We start from the raw sequence: 21836 nt of genomic DNA on the forward strand, positions 1-21836 counted from the left end.
ATTCCCAGGCCCACATGAAAAAATACTATAGTATATTATAGTAAAATTACTCTAGTAAATACTATAGTGTTTTTGAACCGTACACTCTAAAAAATGCTGTGTTAAAAATAACCCAAGTTGGGTTGAAAATGGACTAACCCAGCAATTGGGTTGTTTTAACCCAGTTGCTGGGTTAGTCCATTTTCAACCAAACTTGGGTTATTGTTAACCCAGCACTTTTTAGAGTGTAGGTTTACTATAGTAAATATACTACAGTAAATTAACAAAGTGTAGTAAAAACTATAATATACTACAATATACTACAATTTACTGTAGTATCTTTACTATAGTATGGTTCAAAAACACTATAGTATTTACTAGAGTAATTTTACTGTAATTTTACTATAATATACTATAGTATTTTTTCATGTGGGAACACTCAATAAGATGACATAAAATTAGAACAGCCGTCTATCTGGTACCGTTTTGACTTCTTTGTTCGCTGTTTTGCTATTATTCTTGTGCACTGACTCATTCGCTAAGCTGAACAGCCAATCAGAGTTCTCTCTCTCACAGACGGCCAGACACCGATTCTACAAGGTTGAATCGGCCAAAAAAACCCAGACAGTGTCCGACTAGAGCCAAGAGTGCAGAACACCAGGCTTTAAGGTGCGCAGTTTAAAGCAGGCAATGCCTTTCACATGAGCACCACAACGAAGGAGCTGGACTGTATTTACAACGGAAACTGCGTAGGACAGGCTAGAACAAAACTGTTCAATAAAGTCATTATTTTAGTTTGTTTTTGCACACAAAAAGTATTCTCGTCGCTTCATAAAATTAAGGTTGAACCACATGGACTATTTTAATGCTGGTTTTACTAACTTTCTGGGCCTTGAAAGTGTTAAGTAAAATAGCTTTCTATGGAGGGTCAGAAAGCTCTCGGATTTCCACAAAAATTCTGTTCTGAAGATGAACAATGGTCTTACGAGTTTGGAACGACATGAGAATGAGTAACTAATGACAGAATTTTCATTTTGGGTGAACTATCCCTTTAAAGCGGAAAAGGACGTGTCTGTCTCTTTAAGACAAAACTACACGTCACGTACGTGCTCGGCACCGCGAGTGCAAGCTCATATGTCATTGGTCCAAGCGTGTTCCGCTTGACGTGCGCGTTCCAGGCGAGTCACCTTGCTGTACACACATCAGCAGCCGTGTATCAGCGGAGCGGCAGAAGCGAAGGTGTCCTACAGAAACCCGAAACAACACTGCAGCCATGGCAGCCGCAGCGGTCACGGGCAAACCTAAAACCTCGCCCAAATCTATTAAGTTTCTCTTCGGTGGCTTGGCTGGGTACGTACGTATGCGTGCGTGCGTGCAGCGGCGCTGTGTGTTGCATGGGCTTGAATTGAATGAGCATCTGATGAGAGTGAGATTATTGACAAGGGTCAACCGGTTTCCGCTGCGCTAGCTATTGATCAGATTCAGCATAAGGAGTTGATATGGGGTGTTTTGGATTGTATATGGGGTGTTCTGTTGTGAAGGCATTTGCAGGCCCAGAGAAAGCCTGGTGTCAAAATCTGAACTTCAGTTTAAATGTCATGCGTCGTCATGTGTCACTGAGGAATGCACGTTGCAGGCCCTTATTTGTTGCGATAGACATTTATTTTGTGCCTCTTTTCAAATGTGTTTTGTATGCAGGCATTTAAATATTAAATTCCATCCTTGAATATATTGCTACAATTTTAAGACACATGTAAGACAGTCTCTGAAACAAACACAAGACCTTTGCTATTTCTTATACAGGTTGTCCTTGGGCAATGTTAAAGTCACCGTGATATCAAAATGGACAATTCTTTTTTTTTTTTTTATGTCATTTTGCTGTATTTATTCTAAATTATTTATCCATGCACAGTTATTTTCCTAAAATGCATGTGCCCTACTTTATTCAGAATATCTTCCCCTCCCTTTTCCAACAACATCTCTTCTCTTCCCTGATGACATGTTTACTGGCAACCTGTCACTCGCATGAGTCCACCAATAGCAAACCACCACCATCCAATCAATACTCCATGGATAAAATCAAGTCCCACCCTAAATTTTTTCTTGCTTGTGAAGCGGTTTCACTCAGATATAGGGAAGAAAAAACGATCGCAACTTCCGTTTCATGCTGACTTTAAAGGGTTATTTCACCCAAAAATTTAAATTCTGTCATTAATTACTCACTCTCATGTCGTTCCAAACCCATAAAACCTTCATTCATCTTCAGAACACAAATGAAGATATTTTTGATGAAATCAGAGAGCTCTCAGACCCCTCCATTGACTGCAACATAATCATCACTTTCAAGGTTCAGAAAGGTAGTAAAGACATTGTTAAAATAGTCCATGTGACTCCAGTGGTTCAATCTTAATGCTATGAAGTGACATGAATACATTTTGTGTGCAAACAAACCCCCCACAAAAACGACTTTTTGCAACAATTTCTTCTCATCCGTGTCAGTCTGACTCTTTGTAAACACTGCGCAGTGCTTCCGGGTTCGACGTCAGAATGCCAGCTCCCAATTGGCTGACGCTGTTCACGTAACCACCACCACGCATGCATGTGATGCTGGCGCAGGAGCCGGCCAATAATGAACCGCCGTTCTGACGTCGAACCTGGACGCGCTGCACTGTGTTTACAACGTGAAATGTGTAGAAGAACGACACGGATGAGAAGAAATTGTTGACGATGTCTTTACAACCTTTCTGGGCCTTGAAAGTGGTAATAAAACCCCTTTGTCTATAAAACATATTTTGTTGGAATGTACTGCTTTGAATATCACTAAGTTCTTTAATGGATGTTTTTAATAAAGTTTTTTTTTTTTTATCAAATATTGAAATGAAAAATCTTATATAATGTTTGTTATATTTATGTGAGATGGTTATCAATTGTTGCTTTTTTAGTCATTTTTTTTGCTACAGCGGTGTTAATTTTGTTTATATATTTATTTTTTATATATTGATCTTGCCATGAAAATAGCCACAGATGCTGATATGGCCCTAGAAAATAACATGAAAGTAGTAAGAACATAGCAGTCTATCGGGGGTCAGAAAGATCTTCATTTGTGTTCTGAAGATGAAAGAAGGTCTTATGGGTTTGGAACACAGACTTTTAAAAAAAATGGATGTAGTGTCCGTGACGTCACCCATAGGATTCTGATGAGCAGTTTTGAAGCGTAAAGTAGGGACGATCTTGCCGTTGCCATCTTGGCAGACGCGTGATGACGCACACTCCTGGATAACAGAAAATGGGCAAAGAGGCGGGACCTGGGTGGAGCTGAGCTGACGTGATGACTAACAGGCAGCAGACAAACGGCTATCCACCTGTCACTCAAAGTGGCCACGCCCTTAATTATGCTGAACTTTAAGGCTTTATATAATGTAAACGAATGAGTTATATAAAAATTCACCCCCCTCACAGTTGTTATGAAGGGCAAAATTAGCCGTATAGACCAAAAACACAATTTGTACCAGACTGTAAACATGTTTGTTATCTGCTGTAAAGTTGGGCATTTTAACATGGAGCTCAATGAGATTCTGCTCCCTTCTGGAGCCTGTCCCTAGCGGCCAGTCGATGAATTGCAGTTTAAAGGGTTAGTTCACCCAAAAATGAAAATTCTGTCCTTAATTACTCACCCTCATGTCGTTCGACACCCGTAAGACCTCCGTTCATATTCGGAACACAAATGAAGATATTTTAGTTGAAAGCTGATGGCTGAGAAAGGCTTCAGATAGGCCTCCATTGGCATTCAGTACATTTACACTCACAAGACCCATAAAAGGCACTTCAAACGTCGTTACAAAGTCCATCTAACCACAGTGACTCTACAATAATTTTACGATGCGACGACAATAGTTTTTGTGCGGGAAAAAAAATCAAAATAACACCTTTATCCAACTTGTTCTTGTCTTCCGTGTGTGCCTCCACGACGCATGCGCGAGAATATGACGTAGATCCGGCGTTATTAATGACAGAATTTTAATTTTTGGGTGAACTAACCCTTTAAGTCACTTCCATGTTGGCTTCAAAAGAAACTGAAGGAGGTTGCCGCTTGGTTTGGAACGACAGTAATTCAATTTTTGAGTGAACTATCCCTTTAAAGGTATAATAATCTCACACGTGTTTAAAACTGAGCTAAAGTCTAAATGACACCATAGTAAATGTACTAGTTTAGAAGGATATTAATGTGATGTGATTTTTTTTTTTTTTTTTTTTTTTTTTTTAAAGAAACACCAGCTGTCAATTTTAAATCAATACATTTCAATCATTATTTGCAAATAGTCTCAAAGGATTCTGATTAGATTAAATACGAGTAGCACGCGGAACTGCGCCAACTCTGCCGTCATTATGTTAAGCCCGCCCACCGACACAATGTGATTGGCCTGACCAGAGTTTGATTTTTCCAGCTCGCACGACAACGGAGAGTTGCTAGATTTTTTTCTATTTGCTGGCGCTAGGGTGCGTCTAGATTTCTAGGCTACATTTTTACAGCACCTCTCTCGAAAGCGTCATTCAGTTCCTGTTTTGATTAAGCCCCTAAATACGAAATGTGCTGTGATTGGTTGGCTGTCCCAGTGTGTTGTGATTGGCCCTGCTTAGCGCATGTTCAGGAAATGTCATGCCTCTTATCATAACTGCTAGATGAGCTCTAGTAAATATTAAGAACGGATTTCAAGCAAGCACAGACTTCAAGACGTTTCAGGGTGGTATGTTTTTGTTGTTGTAATTTTCTCATACATTTTAGATACGGAGTTATACACCATTTAATCGCGATACTTGTTGGAATACAAACAGTAATTGATCACAAAACCCTGATTAAGTTTCCTAAGGGGCGGTGAGCCGTCTTACAAAAGTGAGAGCTTACAAAAGTTGGGTAGCAGGCTAGCGGAGGAAAAGCTTTGCCCTTTGTTTACATCATAGCAACAACATAAAACATAATTGGAACAGTTAATAGAAAAAAAAAGACATGCTTACTAGTTGTGATCCCTTTTTTTGCGTATTCTGTGGGCGGGTTTATTTTTTAAATAAGTAACTTAATAAGATGCGGAATAAACACATGTTAAATAAAATATCTCCCTTTGGAGTGGACCCCTTTAAAGAAAATAAATGATTTAGCTAACACGCATTCTCTCTGATTTCCAGGATGGGTGCAACAGTGTTTGTGCAGCCGCTGGACTTGGTGAAGAATCGGATGCAATTGAGCGGTCAGGGCTCCAAGGCTCGCGAGTACAAGACCAGCTTTCATGCCCTGGCCAGCATCCTGCGCAATGAGGGCGTCGGCGGCATCTACACCGGGTAAGAAAGAGAGCCAAGCCGCAGCTGCGCTAGGAAACGAGCGTTGTAGATTAGTGAGGTACACTTTCTCACAAGGCAAGAATGTTCAAGTTCAGATGAATAAATTTGAATGAATTATTAAATTAATGTTTTTTGTTTTTTTAACATTAGTTTTACCAGACACTGGATGTGAGAAACTAGGGAGCTCTAGCTGGACATCCTTACTGAGTGACTGTAGATGGAGCCCCTATAGCTTTACACAAGCTGTAAATATCTGATTATGATACATAAATCTCATTCTTGTCTCACTACGCATGTATTGTGTTCACACCTCTGTCTGTTTCTGTCCTGTGTTTTAAATGGCAGGCTTTCGGCGGGTCTGTTGAGACAGGCTACCTACACCACAACCCGCTTGGGCATCTACACCATCCTGTTTGAGCGCATGTCCAAAGCAGATGGCACACCTCCCAACTTCTTCATGAAGGCTTTGATCGGAATGACCGCTGGGGCCACGGGGGCGTTCGTCGGGACCCCAGCTGAGGTGGCGCTCATTCGAATGACGGCCGATGGGAGGTAGAAGAATATCATCACACTTCACCATACTGTAAATCCTCTAATATAGGCCCGGGCCTTTATTTTACTCAATCGCATCGTGGTCCAGGCCTTTATTGGAAGGAGGCCAGAATTAGAGGCAGGCCTCAATTTCTATTTGAAAAAATCAAACTACCAGTAAAATGAATAAAAATGAGATTTTGCGTCTATTTCAACCTATAAAATACGAAAGGTTCATTTATTGAAAACGTACAGTTACCATAACATTATGGCATGCATACAGAACATTAACAACAAATACCGGTAATTCAGGCTAAATTCCAGTGTAGAAATATGGTAACAAAAACGTAGCAAACCATACACGGTGATAATTAGGTTATTGATTCATAACAAAAGGCAACAGACACCTTACCGCTCCAAAGTTTAACCATTCCTGTCTCGTTTGGTTTGAAGTTAAAAAAAAATCCTCCAATTCTGTTTAATCCTCGTCCTCCTCAGTTTCCTCCTCCTCTTCATCTCTCCCTGTAAACTCCTCATCACTCGCGCCAGCCTCTACAACAAGTTCATTATTGTACAGCTCCTCTTCGTCCTCCTCATGTTCCGCTGCGCGTCTGGAAAAAGGTTGGTTCTAATAAAAGCCCCGGCCGCTATTAGAGACTGGCCTTTATTTACCTTCGGTGACAGCGAGACCGGCCAATGTTGGAGACCCGGCCGCTAATGGAATACAGGCCAATATTAGAGGATTTACGGTATTTCACATATTTTTTTGTATCCTAAAAGTGACAAAATAAATCACTCTGTAGAGCCACACAGTAGGCTTGGGTATCAATTCAGATGTTCCGATTCGATTTCGATTCGCAAGCTCTCAAATCGATTTGATTTTCGATTCTCGATTCGAATTTCGATTCTTGATTTTTCTTGATTTTATTTTTATTTTAGGTACACTCGGGTACATTAAAACAGAACCCATCTATATATTTCAAATGCATACAATTATGTTAAAAACAATACCATCTTGATACAACTTTATTCTAAAAAATGTATCGCAGGGCTCCAGAGTGCGACTAAATGGTCGCATTTTGCGACTAAAATTTGAGAGAGTGCGACTGAATTTTACATCCAGTCGCACATGTGCGACCAGTAAATTTGCCTGCTGTCGGTACTGGAGAAATTAAGAAAATACACTTACTAATTATAATTGATAGACGTTATGTTTGGCAAATTCTATCTTTGCCAGCCGTTTCTTTATGAGATAATATTAAACCATTTGTCCGTGATGCATTTTTGCCATTCGCAATCCAGAAGAGAGAGAGCGAGCGAGCTCTGTCACGTGAAGCTCCAGCGAACACAACACCACCGTCAGCTTTAATGAGTGAGGATGCGATGGCCAAGAGAACTACACAAAAGTTTAGTCTTCTTAAACTTTAGGGATGTGCTGTGATATTAATCTAATTTTATTTTCGATTTTGGCTTTCAAGAATTATAAAAAGATGATATGAGGTAAAACTATTCCTATAGCCGTGTTCCGTCGAGCTCATCCTTCCCTTCTCAGCTGCGCTGTCATTTCTCCTTAAACCTAAACTAAACGTCAGATTCAGTGATTGTTGTAAACTGCAGTCTCTACTATTGCTAAACTGCGGGATGTGTTTGATCATAAAGAGCTATTAAATGCACAATAATCCGCGCAAGAGACGCTGTTTCCAACTTCAAGGCGGCTTATGTGTGTGTGCTGCGAAATTGACCGATTTGCACATTATTGTAGGCTTCGTGTGCGCGTCTAAACCATCAAATAAACAACAAATAGCCGGTGTCAAAATGACCGGATTGGAGAGTAGTTATTTTAACAGTTTATATCTTAAATGGGCGTAAATAGTTTGGAGAAATAGGAGAATATGATATTATTAGTTCTACATTCGATCGGTCTTAAAGGGGCAGCGTCTAATAAACCTGCTGACGATTGAGCCATTAATTCGAATCGAACAAAAGGCAAATAGAAAATATTCACATCTCTTGAATTAATAACTTTAGCTTTTATAAGCATTAATCTATCAATTTATACAGTGAAAACTATGCAGTGTTATTTTACATTTCATTGCTTTATTAGATTTCTTTGTAGGTTTGATCTTTCTAGGTAATATTAATGTTAGCAGACCTTCCGAATGCCTGCACACTGGTCCATTTACAAATAGATGTTTTATATTTTTGTTCAAACTTTGCGGTTTCTTTTGCTATAGATATTTTACTTTTCAGATTATAAAGCCATGTTAATTATGTTCTTAATTATGTTTTTTTTATTTTTTATAAAAAAAATATATAAAGTATAATAAAAAGAACCGGTAAGAATACTGTTAAAGTACCGGATCGATAAGCAGTATCGGTAAAAGTAGTAATACCATTAAAACCTTAACGATACCGATCCCTATTAGTAATACAGTGGACATTAGTAGATTTGGTTAGCATGTTGATTTACGGTGTGCGCCCCTAAAATTTCTGGTTGTGCCCCTAAAATTTTCAGTTGGGGGCCACTGTGCTCCTAGTGAAAAAAGTTAGTCTGGAGCCCTGTATCGAAGTATTTTATATATGTTTTTATGGATATTATGGAAGTTTTAATACAATGTTTAATACAATGATCATAATGCATGGCAAGCGTTCGCATGTATGTGATCTATTTTTAGCGGTTGTGTGCTCGGCTGTCTGGGTGATGTCTCATCAAATGGTTCCGCAGATTTGTAGCATTTCACCTCAGCATTACAAACGTCGACAATGCACCGGAAGCCGCCATTTAAGCACTGAATGAATGAATGAATGACAGGCGCGCCTCTCGCTCCTTTGTAACATCGCGCAAGGCCGATAAGAGGGTGACATCTAGACTAGTAATTGAATTTACGTTAATCTTATGTTCAGTGTTTGCGGAAATAAAAATGGGGAAAAAATCGATTTGTGGCCTTTGAGAATCTCTTTTGAATCAACCACATTTTAAAAAACGATTAATCGAAAAATATTTGTTTTTGCCCATCCCTACCACACAGCTGTTTCAGGAGGATTGGGAAGATGTGTCCCTCTTAGTGTTTGTTCTCACTTGGCATGTTTGGTTCAATTAAAACAAACTCGTAAAATGTGAGAAGGAGGAATTCCTACCACTGTTTTGACTCCTTCACACATTTTATAAGCTCTTCACAAGTTAGTCTTTAGGTTACTCAGTAGGTAATATTTCAAGGATTTTATGCCACTAGTTCTTCATAAGTGCTTGTTCTATCAACCTGATATAAAGTGTCTGTTTTCAACCACACGTTTGTGTATGCCAGATTTAAAATGTGCTTGCCATATATGCAATTTGTGCCCAATATGAATCCTCCAATATGCATTATTTATTATAAATTATGCCTTGTTTATAAATCCTAGAATTCATACAAACATTTCTATCTACAGTAAAAATATCAAAATATTGTATTATTATTAAACGGATACTTCACAGCTGAATAGATGAATGTGTATTTAAACTGGGTCATTTATGTTGTAGAAATGTGAAATTGTTTTTGAAGTTGGTGCCTTCTAGACTGAGAAAAGCCAGAAAATGTATTTTTGCCTCATATGGATGAAAGACAACAACTCCCAGAATGCACTTGCTTCGCCGCCCTGTGATGCCACTCCCAAGCCACGCCTACCGGTTACATCACTTGCCCACCGCGGCACCGCCCCAACATCGTTTTAATTTTTATAGTAATAAAAATAATTTAGTTCAGTTACGCTGCAATCACACAGGGCGTCGGCATTAACGCTTCTCATTTACTTTGAATGGGTGACGTCATGCGCTGCCGAACTGAATTGTGGGTTCCGTCATCCACTCAGTTCGCCCTTTGCAAATATCCTAGAGCAGACAATAGCCAATTGCGTTCATGCAAACCCAGAGCAGACGTGTGATTGGCTGTTGTCACTATGACGGTTGCATCAGCACGTTCATTCAAATATACTACCGGGTTTCTACTGATACAAAGCTTAATGCTAATCGCTGAAGTAACCCTTTAACTAAAACTGCTAATAATAGTTTTTGTTAATTGAAATTAATATAATAAAATTTAAAAACTTATACTTAACTTTAGAAAATTTTAACATTTTGCCTTGCCTATTTTACTTTGAAGTACTAAAATTAAACCTGAAAAAAAAGCTAAATAAATAGACATAAAAAATAAAAATTACAAAAGTGAACACCTAAAATTTGAGCTAACTTTTAATTTTAGTATAGTTTTAATAATTTAATAAAAAAAAATTCAGTTTCAAAACATTAATAAATGCTATAACAGTATATAAATAATACTAAAATAATTGTTATTAATATTAACACAATCAAATAATCATATTATCATCATCTTCTTAAAATATTGAAATGTTCATAAAATATCCCTCCTTAATCTCTTTCTTGTCCAGGTTGCCTCCAGAGCAAAGGAGGGGTTACACAAACGTCTTCAATGCCCTCATGAGAATCACTAGGGAGGAAGGAGTCACCACACTCTGGAGGGTGAGTGTGTGTGTGTGTGTGTGTGTGTGTGTGTGTGTGTGTTAGAATATGTTTGTGTGCAATCTTGTTACATGTGCACTAATGATCTAGATGGCAGATGTTCATTAATTTGTTGAGTTTTATTTGTTAGCCTACTTGCTTGTGGTTTACAGTCATGTATTTCTGAACAACTCTGACTATTATTGGGATTTGAATAAGAACTGGTTCAGTTTTAAAGGAATCCTGGAACTAAATAACTTTTCATGATCTTTGATTTCATTAACAGTTCTTGAACATTGCATTCTTTCACCAATGTGCTGAAATACTATGAAAGTGTTTCCTTCACCCTGTTGCTGCGCTGCCACTAAATGTTCATAAATGATGTTTTAGCTGAATTGTGAGAGAAAGCATGGGTGCCGCAAAATTATACAAAGACCAGTGTATTCTGATTCACAAGCAAATTACTCTTCTTTCAGTTTCAGACAAGAGGCTTAAATTAGTGTAGCAACTGGCTGGTTGTTTATCTGACAACGTGTTTCTTATTATTCCTATATGTTTGCTTTACTATTCTAAATCTGTCTATGTAATGATGTGTGTTTTATTTCTCCTGTAGGGATGCATACCCACCATGGCCAGAGCAGTTGTTGTGAACGCAGCCCAACTCGCTTCATATTCCCAGTCCAAACAAGCGCTGTTGGACTCTGGTATGAACCTTCATTTATCTTATCAGTCACAAACATGTAGTGTCAGCCCTTCTGGAAAATCTAGCTAATTCCAGATTCTGATGGTAGCGGGATAAACATGGTCAGCTAGTCCAGACTAATCATTCATGGTCATTCAAGCTGGTCTAGGTGATTAGTGAATTGGACTACCACCAGCTGAATGAAACTCAAATCAACCTGGTAGACCATCTTTCTAGACCAGCAAGAAACCATCTGCCATGCTCCAAAAACCTGCATGACCGCTAAAGCTGGTATGAGCTGGTTGTCCCACTGGGAAATATTCTAAAATCGCTCTATTTTAGTTTTTGTCTTTGGATTTTGATTATAATAAAAGAAAAATAATTTCTGGCATTGCTAAGAAGATTTGGATAAAGGTTATAAGCGTTTCCATTGGTTAACATTAGTTAATGCATCAAGTAACATTAACTAACAATTAGCAATACATTTGTTACAGTATACGTAAATCTTTGTGAAAGTTAGTTCATTAAAATACAAGAAAATTTTTAATTGTTAGGTCAATAATATTTATGGAGTCATGAACTGTATTTTTACAATAATTTTATAATGTTTCCTGAGGTGCACATATAATGTTAGTATGGTTTTTACATCAAAAATAGTCATAATTTAGAAATAAAAGGCCATTTTCTACCCTGATTTTAGCCTCTGATCTGAACGCTCTGTTGGAAGGGGCGTGTCTGCTGTCTGCTGGGTTTAAATGCCCACTGCTGTGATTGGCTGCTGTGAGACTTCAGTGTAAACGCCCACTGCTGTGATTGGCTTCTGTGAGACTTCAGTGTAAACGCCCACTGCTGTGATTGGCTGCTGTGAGACTACAGTGTAAACGCCCACTGCTGTGATTGGCTGCTGTGAGGCTTCAGTGTAAACGCCCACTGCTGTGATTGGCTGCTGTGAGACTTCAGTGTAAACGCCCACTGCTGTGATTGGCTTCTGTGAGACTTCAGTGTAAACGCCCACTGCTGTGAGACTTCAGTGTAAACGCCCACTGCTGTGATTGGCTGCTGTGAGACTACAGTGTAAACGCCCACTGCTGTGATTGGCTGCTATGAGACTACAGTGTAAACGCCCACTGCTGTGATTGGCTGCTGTGAGAGTTCAGTGCAAACGCCCACTGCTGTGATTGGCTGCTGTGAGACCACAGTGTAAACGCCCACTGCTGTGATTGGCTGCTGTGAGACTACAGTGTAAACGCCCACTGCTGTGAGACTACAGTGTAAACGCCCACTGCTGTGATTGGCTGCTGTGAGACTACAGTGTAAACGCCCACTACAGTGATTGGCTGCTGTGAGACCACAGTGTAAACGCCCACTGCTGTGATTGGCTGCTGTGAGACTACAGTGTAAACGCCCACTGCTGTGATTGGCTGCTGTGAGAGTTCAGTGTAAACGCCCACTGCTGTGATTGGCTAGCATCTTTATTTTGCATATAAAATAAGTATATGGAACTACACTTTTACTCTTACAGCTGTCCAGATTAACTCATTGTGAAAAGTGTTGATTATAGCATTATTTTTATGAAAGGTTGCAGCGATGAGCATTGTAGCTGATGATAGACAAGAAAGTTAGTAGACAGTTTGGCGAGAGTTAAAGGGTTAGTTCACCCAAAAATGAAAATTCTGTCATTAATTACTCACCCTTATGTCGTTCGACACCCGTAAGACCTCCGTTCATCTTCGGAACACAAATGAAGATATTTTTGTTGAAAATATCTGAAAATATCTAATATGAGAAAGGCTTCAGTTAGGCCTCCATTGGCATTCAGTACACTTATACTCCCAAGACCGATAAAAGGCACTTAAAATGTCATTACAAAGTCCATCTCACCACAGTGACTCTACAATAATCTTACGATGCGACGACAATAGTTTTTGTGCGCAAAAAAAAATCAAAATAACACCTTTATCCAGCTTGTTATTGTCTTCCGCGTGTGCCTCCACGACGCATGCGCGAGAATATGACGTAGCGCCGGGGTTCGGGATTCCATGAAATGCACACTTAAGCCCCATTTTGAGCACTACACCGAGACCTAAAGCACGATCAATGTAGAATCCAACAGCTGAGATACGCGCGTCTTCCTCTGATTGTAAACAAATCCCTTCTGGGTCATGTGTCCGAACGCCGGATCTGCGTCATATTCTCGCGCATGCGTCGTGGAGGCACACACGGAAGGCAGTAACAAGTTGGAAAAAGGTGTTATTTTGATTTTTTTTGCGCACAAAAACTATTATCGTCGCATCGTAAGATTATTGTAGAAACGCCGTTCCTTACATCACGACTGAACAAGCGGATATATTCCACCAGAGTTGTGAATTTTAACTTGGTGCTTAAAATTGGAATATTGCATAAAAGATGTGTGAATAAATCACAGTTTCAAGTGTTCAAGAGAACAAAATCATCACTCCTTGGGAAATTGGCATTTGGAAATTGGCATTTCATGACCCAAACCAACATTTGAGATGCTATGCAATGAAACATCCGCTAGTTAGTCCAGTTATCCAATCACATCCTCTGTTGAGGGAAAGTCACATTAATTTTTTTGTTGCACATCTAGGGATTTATTCTGTAAATGTATTTCCATTTGTAGTTTTTGCGCATTTGCATACATCTTCTTATTGGATAAAAAATGTATACGCATCAATGGAGCACATACGTTTTTATCAAGCGGCAACCCCCACAGTTTCTCTTGAAGCCAATACAGAAGTGACTTAAACTGCAATTCATCGACTGGCCACTAGGGACAGGCTCCAGAAGGGAGCAGAATCTCATTGAGCACCATGTTAAAATTCTCAACTTTACAACAGAAAAACACATGTTTACAGTCTGGTACAAATTGTGGTTTTGGTCTATACGGCTAACTTTGCCCTTCATGACAACTGTGAGGGGGGTGAATTTTTTTTATAACTCATTCGTTTACATTGTATAAAGCCTTAAAGTTCTGCATAATTAAGGGCGTGGCCACTTCGAGTGACAGGTGGATAGCCATTTATCTGCTGTCTGTTAGTCATCACGTCACCTCAGCTCCACCTACGTCCCGCCTCTTTGCCTATTTTCTGTTATTCGGGAGTGACGCGCTGCCAAGATGGCAACGGCCAGCTCGTCCCTACTTTACGCTTCAAAACTGCTCTTCAGAATCCTATGGGTCACGGACACTACGTCCATATTTTTTACAGTCTATGGTTTTTATGCACATCTTGCCGTTTTCATCAAGCTTCCATCAAATTTTTTTATGTAATATCCCAAAATGTGCATAAAAATTGGTGGATGGAAACTTGGGTAGTGGCCATTGACAATGCAGATGGTGGCGAAATAGACGGTTGAGGAAAGTTTAACTTTTTGCTAATGAACAGCAACATGATGCTGCAATTTAATATGATCTCTTATGATCTGTGTCCTATGATATACGGTAGTTGACTGCATGATGGAGGATGACCAAATCAGATCTGGGCTGCATTTCCCTAAAGCATTGTATGGCCAAGTGGTTTCTGCTATCTAATTACATGCACAATGCTCATGGGAAAACTAACAGAGATCAGTTTTGCAGCCCACCAATAACAGGACATCCAGCGATAGGAGCACCTATGAGTTTTTCATAATTCAATGTTCATATAGTCAATCCAGAGTGTGTTTTATTGAAAATGATGAATAGGTGATTAACCAATCACTAACTGTTATTTATTTACCCTAGGTAAACTGGTCAAACTGAAATGTATTGCAACTCTTTAAAATATCTCTCTACTTCTGTTTTTGTGCAGGATATTTTGGAGATGATATCCTGTGTCATTTCTGTGCCAGTATGATCAGTGGACTGGTCACCACCGCTGCCTCCATGCCAGTAGATATTGTTAAAACCAGGTACAGCTTTACTTCCTAATGAAAATTCTGTCATTTATTCAACCTCATGTCGTTCCAAACCAATTCATTTTCAAAGCACAAATTATATATTTAATGAAATCTGAGAGATTTTTGTCCCTCCATTGAAAGTCTGTTTCCCCAAAATTGTTAAAAAAAACTTATAAAGAGATTTAAAAAAAAAAATCCATATGAATCGACTGGTTTAATCCATGTTTTATGAAGAAACACGGTCGCTTTATATGATAAACAGATTTAATTTGGGCCTTTATTCAGATATAAACATTGATCGACAAACCATTCAATTTTAGTAAACAGAAGCTCAAGCCTGCGCGTCACGTGAATACGTTGAGCTTCTGTTTATTTTAGCTGATCAATGCTTATATGTAGGGTTGGGTATCGTTTGGGTTTTTTTCGATTCCGGTGCCAAACCGATACTTTTAAAACGGTTCCGGTGCCTAAACGGTGCCTGAACCGATACTTTTTTTTTTTTTAAAGGCCACCAAACGAGGTGGATGACATTAAATGGCTTTTTATTTATTTATTTATTATTTAAATTGAACCATTTATTAAAAGTTTAATGTATACTTAAATGTATGAATATAAATAAATACAAAACACAATTTACTTATTTACAAATTATAATTGACATATTTACAAATTCACAGTAAAACCTAAGCCACCTAACCCAACTACAACAAGCCTAATATAACTCTAAACAGTTACAGTAATAACAGCAGTCGTCTGTATTCTTGCTCTGCTACAAACCAGCTTCGAGCTTCAGCTTTATTTTGAAATATGATCATATTCTCTGGCTAAATATTTTAGAACGCATCGCCTTAATGTTTCCATGGCGACGCGTCATGTTTCTCACATGACACACAGCAGCCGCAATAGCGCTGACAGCTCAGCTGTATCGGGTTTATTTCGTTTTTTCTTTTTATTCAAAATATTCACAAACTTCTTAACTGTGTCACGAACTATCTGATGTTCAAATGTGTGAGTGAATGTGTGTTAGTTGATCTATAAAGCGCAATGGGCGGCGCCATGTTAGTTTGCGCCTCAGAATCGGATCTGTCGGATTTACAACACTTGAGATCATTCTCGTCTCACGAAATACATGAAAGTAAGTGACCAGTGAACTGGAAGAAGAATAGAGTAAACTATATAGTTACTATATAATGTGCATTTATCTGATGTGAATAAAACACGTAACGTTAGTCAAATTATAACCGTCTGAAAGGATTGTCATTGCCGCTTTCATAGACATCAGTGTGTGTTTTTTGCTAGTAGCCTACTTATGAGCATTTAAATGTCTGAAACCTGGAATAAACATGATGTCGTTGAAAACACTGAATAGTTGTCATGAGTTGTGATGTGACCAGCGCTGAGCGTCTGTCTCTGGCTCAGCCAAAGCGCGAAAGCACGTTTGAATTTTGGCACCGAAATGAGGAACCGAAATCTGCGTTCTGATTCGGTCCGGTACATACCGGTTATATAAGTACCGGTGCCATATTGGAACCGGATTTCGGTACCCAACCCTACTTATATGTGAATAAAATCCTAAATTAAATCTGTTCATCGTATACAGTGATCATGTCTCTTCATAAGACTTGGATTAAACCGCTCAGTTCATATGGATATATTTTACAATCTCTTTATGAACGTTTTGAGTGAGTAGACTTTCAATGGTCTACTCAGATTTCTCAGATTTCATAAAATCTTCATTTGTATTTCGAAGATGAACCAAAGGCTTATGGCTTTGGAACGACATAAATTCTGTCATCAATTACTCATTCTTTTGATCTCTTTAAACAACTATAACATGCAATGCATATGTTGACTAAAGCCGACAATTAGTCAATAAATAATTTCCATGTTGTGGTCCATCACCAATGTGACTGATGTTAAACCTGCTATTGCATTCACAATAAATGCTTGTATCTAGTATTGCCTTATATGACCAATTTATTGTACATCCCTAATGATAACCGTATCAGCATCAGTTTTATTTGCATTGTGGTTTACAAGAGTTTTATAAACATAAGTTTATAAGGAACTGGCTTGATTCCAGGAGTATCAGTATTGCAGAAACATCATAAACAGTATCAGCGGTGTGCTTTGTAATATTGTATGGTATCCAAATATTGTATGGTGGAAGGATGAGTGCAGGTCGACGCAGGTTATTGACAGAGCATATTTTGTTCAGTTGTGTGCTGAAAAAGATTGTAAATTCTGGAGCTGATAAGTAAACTAACTGCTCTAAGGGAACATCATTATTTATTATCTTATAACGTATACAGGTTAGTGGTCAAAGGGTTTTTCAATGCCTGGTACTACTACTCATTTGTAGAGAGCAAGGTGGCCAATACACGCATCGCAGAATATACATAATGTATAAATGATGTTTAATTAGGGTGGTATGGCCAAACAGCAACTGCATATATCACAATAATTGTTGTTGGAAATCAAACCATTTTGATACTATTTATAATAATGTTGATTGCAAAATATTAAATTACATTTTTAATATAATATAATAGAGCATGGGACTAACACCAAGGTCATGTGTTTGATTGATGAATGATAAAATGTTGAACTTGATTGCAATGTAAGTCACTTTGTATTAAAAGCATTATAGCCAAATAAGCCAAATGCATAAATGTAAATGTCCCAGGTGAATGGTACTTCATCTCATTCACTTATTATTATTATTATTATTATTATTATTATTTAGGTTTGTACAACTTTGAAGCAAAACCAAAGATATGATTACGCACATAACTAATGAGTCACTCATAAAATAAGAAAAAACAGAAGACTCAAAACATTAATTCAAATCATCAATGGATTTTGCTGATTCTGTCTTTTTTCTGTGCAGCAGGTTTGGGTAGAAATTGTGCCGATCATGCAATGCTAACATTTATCTCCTTCTTTTCTAAAGAATCCAGAACATGAGAATGATTGATGGGAAGCCGGAGTACAAGAATGGTTTGGTATGTTCTCAACTCTCACTCATAGTCAGTCTGCTTTCCCCTGTTACTCTTTCTGTTTTAAGCTTCTGATCTCAGACAGCTAGAGTTGTGACCTTTCAGTCATGCTGGTGTAGGGAGAAATCAGAAACGGATCAAGTTTCTGGAAAACCTTTCAAAGCTTATTTATGCCTCAAAATAAAATTATAAAATGGTAATTGCAATGTTTTATATATCAATTCTGACCTTTCAGAATTCTGAGGTTACATCTGTAAAAAAAATTCTCACAATTTTGACCTTTTTCCAGTTAACATCTCGTAATTATGACTTTTTCCAGTTAACATCTCGTAATTATGACTTTTTCCAGTTAACATCTCGTAATTATGACTTTTTACCAGTTTACATCTCGCAATTCTGACTTTTTACCAGTTTACATCTCGCAATTCTGACTTTTTACCAGTTTACATCTCGCAATTCTGACTTTTTACTAGATTACATCTCGCAATTCTGACTTTTTACCTCAGGATTCTCAAGTTTACATCTCGCAATTCTGACTTTTTACCAGTTTACATCTCGCAATTCTGACTTTTTACTAGTTTACATCTCGCAATTCTGACTTTTTACCTCAGGATTCTCAAGTTTACATCTCGCAATTCTGACTTTTTACCTCAGGATTATCAGTTTACGTCTCGTAATTCTGACTTTTTACCTCAGGATTATCAGTTTACATCTCGTAATTATGACTTATTCCAGTTTACATCTCGCAATTCTGACTTTTTACCTCAGGATTCTCAATATACATCTCGCAATTCTGACTTTTTAGCTCGGGATTCTCAAGTTTACATCTCGCAATTCTGACTTTTTACTAGTTTACATCTCGCAATTCTGACTTTTTACCTCAGGATTCTCAAGTTTACATCTCGCAATTCTGACTTTTTACCTCAGGATTTTCAAGTTTACATCTCGTAATTATGACTTTTTCCAGTTAACATCTCGCAATTCTGACTTTTTACCAGTTTACATCTCGCAATTCTGACTTTTTAGCTCAGGATTTTCACGTTTACATCTCGTAATTATGACTTTTTCCAGTTTACATCTCGCAATTCTGACTTTTTACCAGTTTACATCTCGCAATTCTGACTTTTTAGCTCAGGATTCTCCGTTTACATCTCGCAATTCTGACTTTTTACTAGATTACATCTCGCAATTCTGACTTTTTACCTCAGGATTCTCAAGTTTAAATCTCGCAATTCTGACTTTTTACCTCAGGATTCTCAAGTTTACATCTCGCAATTCTGACTTTTTTCCAGTTTACATCTCGCAATTCTGACTTTTTACCTCAGGATTCTCAAGTTTACATCTCGCAATTCTGACTTTTTACTAGATTACATCTCGCAATTCTGACTTTTTACCTCAGGATTCTCAAGTTTACATCTCGCAATTCTGACTTTTTTCCAGTTTACATCTCGCAACCCTGACTTTTTCCTAGTATTCTCAGTTTAAATCTCACAATTCTGACAACCCCCCCCCCAACCCAAGACACACACAACTCCTTTTATTCTGTGGTTAAAATAGGCTTCCATGAAAACTGCATATCGTGGAGGAAACCAAAAGACTTGGTAAACAATAAATTTGTGCTGAGTTGTTGTTATTAGTAATTTTTAATCAACAGTTCCGGTACCTGACTTTTTTAGTACCATTGTAATGGTTATGCTGGATAAAATGCTAAGTGTAAATACACTTGTGCAATAATAAGTATTTTTGTTGTTGTTAGTGGTATAGTCTCTGACACTTCCAGCCTCCCTCTCATTCTTTTTTTGCTTTTTTCTTTCTCTGTCTGTAGGATGTATTGGCGAAGGTCATAAGGAACGAAGGATTCTTCAGTCTGTGGAAGGGTTTTACTCCTTATTATGCTCGTCTTGGACCACACACGGTTCTTACCTTCATCTTCCTGGAGCAGATGAACAAGTTCTACAAGGTCTATTTCCTTGACTCCTAGATATGTCCTTAAGTTCGTCAGGGGACAGCACAGGACATACTTCCACATTATGTTTCTCTCCCACATCTGGTTTCCCAGTATAGTTTCAGTTTTTGGTGGTTGGTAACAGAACCAATGTATGCGCTGGATTGTGGGCCTTTGCTGTGAAGACCATTTGGACTCTTACACGAACTGACTAACCAAACTATAAATTGAATTGAATGAAGGTTTCGCTCACTCCAGTAAGACCCTGTTTTAGTTTTAAATTATATTTATGTAATCCCACTCCCCAACACAAACTTTTCCTCCTTAAAGGTCAACAACTGTACTGACCTGTCAACTGGCCTAGTTGTTGTGAGGAATCTTTGTCAATACAGATGCCGAACCTGTATTCTGAGTGAATCATAAAAGATTGTTCTCTTTCTTATCTCATAATTCCTTTGAATCTAACCAGCATACAGTGCAAAACACTCAAGATCCCAATGCAGAGACAACTTTGCCTCAGATCACCATGTTCACCATATGTCCTACCATAATGACTGCTTTGCCGTGAACATTTGGTAATGTTTGCTGACGTTGAGCACAATTAACTGGAAACTGTGTTGTAATAAAGATAAGGAGGTGTGTAATGGCCAATACCACACCAGAGCGCTGCTTGTATTCAAGTTTGAGGTATTTCATAATTAATTTTCCGTTCTGAGGAACTGTATGAAAGTAACAGTGGAATTATTGTGTTCTTAAATTTTGGGATGAAAAGGAATTCCAAATTTTTCAACACTTGGGGCCTGTTTCAGAAAGGAGGTTCAACCAACTCTGAGTTTAAACCTGAACTCTGAGTTGACTTACTCTGAGATGGGAAACTCTGAGTTTTGGGTTTCAGAACAGCTGAATTGAGGTAGTTCAATCAACTCTGAGTAGACTGACTCTGAATTAAGCTCATGCACTCCAACTATGAAAAGCCACGATCAATGGAGCTCCGAAATTACGATTCACCATGGCAACAGCACCCAACAAAAAGACATTTGCATACTTCCAGGTCAATACACAAGTTTAATTCTTAATTATTTTAATGAAGTTTAATTTTCATGGTATCCAAAAGGCAAACAAAGAATGTGGCAGCAGCTAAAAATAAAAAATAAAATAAAAACATAATTCAATCAGATAAAGCTTTAAGCATAAAATGTTCATGGGTGTTGGTTTAATGACTTTACAAACATTTGACATATTAAATAAATATCATTCAGTGTCCAATGTGGAGCAGCTTTTCCCACATAGACCCTTTTCACAGACTGTGATGACGTGTTTTAATAGTCATCAATATCGTAAATCCTGCAACGTTTTTTGTATTTTTTTTATGTACATTTATAACATTAATACTTTGTATTATATTACTTTTGCATCCAATTACAAAAATCAAGCTACCGCTGCTGTGAGAGTGTTTCTAATAAAGCGTCTATGGGAGTGATAGTTAAAATTAACATCTTTCTCTCTTTTCACTGCAGTTATCAATCTCACTTTAATTTTTCCCTTTTTGAAAGTTGTGAAATCACTATTGTCAATCACTATTATAGAGTTTTTCTTTTGCTATTTGAGCAAATGGAGACACAAAAATATATATTTAATTTATTCTTTCATTCACCGCTATGAAAGTTAACCCTATGACGACTTCCGCTCTGAGAAACCCAGAAATGTGAAAGGGTCTATGCTCTTTCACATAATGAAATGTTCTCTGATCCCACCTGTTACATTTATTAATTAGGGTAATGACATTAAACAGTTTACTTCTACTCAGGCCAGCCAAACTCCAGCACCACTGACAGATGAAGAGGAGATGGAGGAAGAATATTAATACCCAACAGGAAAAAGAATAAAGTATTTGTAGGAAATAAAGATGACTATAAAAAATGTAAATAAATGTATTTAACAGCTGTGGTGGTGGTTATGGCATATATCTCGTAC

At 38.0% G+C, this 21836-nt stretch overlaps 1 protein-coding gene across 1 annotated transcript; it reads left to right on the plus strand.

Moving 5' to 3' along the window:
* Positions 1-1105: 1105 nt before the first annotated feature.
* Positions 1106-20301, plus strand: slc25a11 (solute carrier family 25 member 11). The gene is made up of 8 exons (XM_079815508.1): positions 1106-1329; positions 5161-5313; positions 5659-5865; positions 10270-10360; positions 10953-11043; positions 14831-14930; positions 17872-17923; positions 19743-20301. The coding sequence occupies exons 1-8, from the start codon at positions 1253-1255 to the stop codon at positions 19896-19898; spliced, it is 927 nt and encodes a 308-aa protein (XP_079671634.1). The 5' UTR covers positions 1106-1252; the 3' UTR covers positions 19899-20301.
* The last annotated feature ends 1535 nt before the right edge of the window (positions 20302-21836 follow it).

This window comes from Gobio gobio (assembly GCF_949357685.1).
Source record: "Gobio gobio genome assembly, chromosome: 4".
In the NCBI taxonomy this organism is placed as follows: Eukaryota; Metazoa; Chordata; class Actinopteri; order Cypriniformes; family Gobionidae; genus Gobio; species Gobio gobio.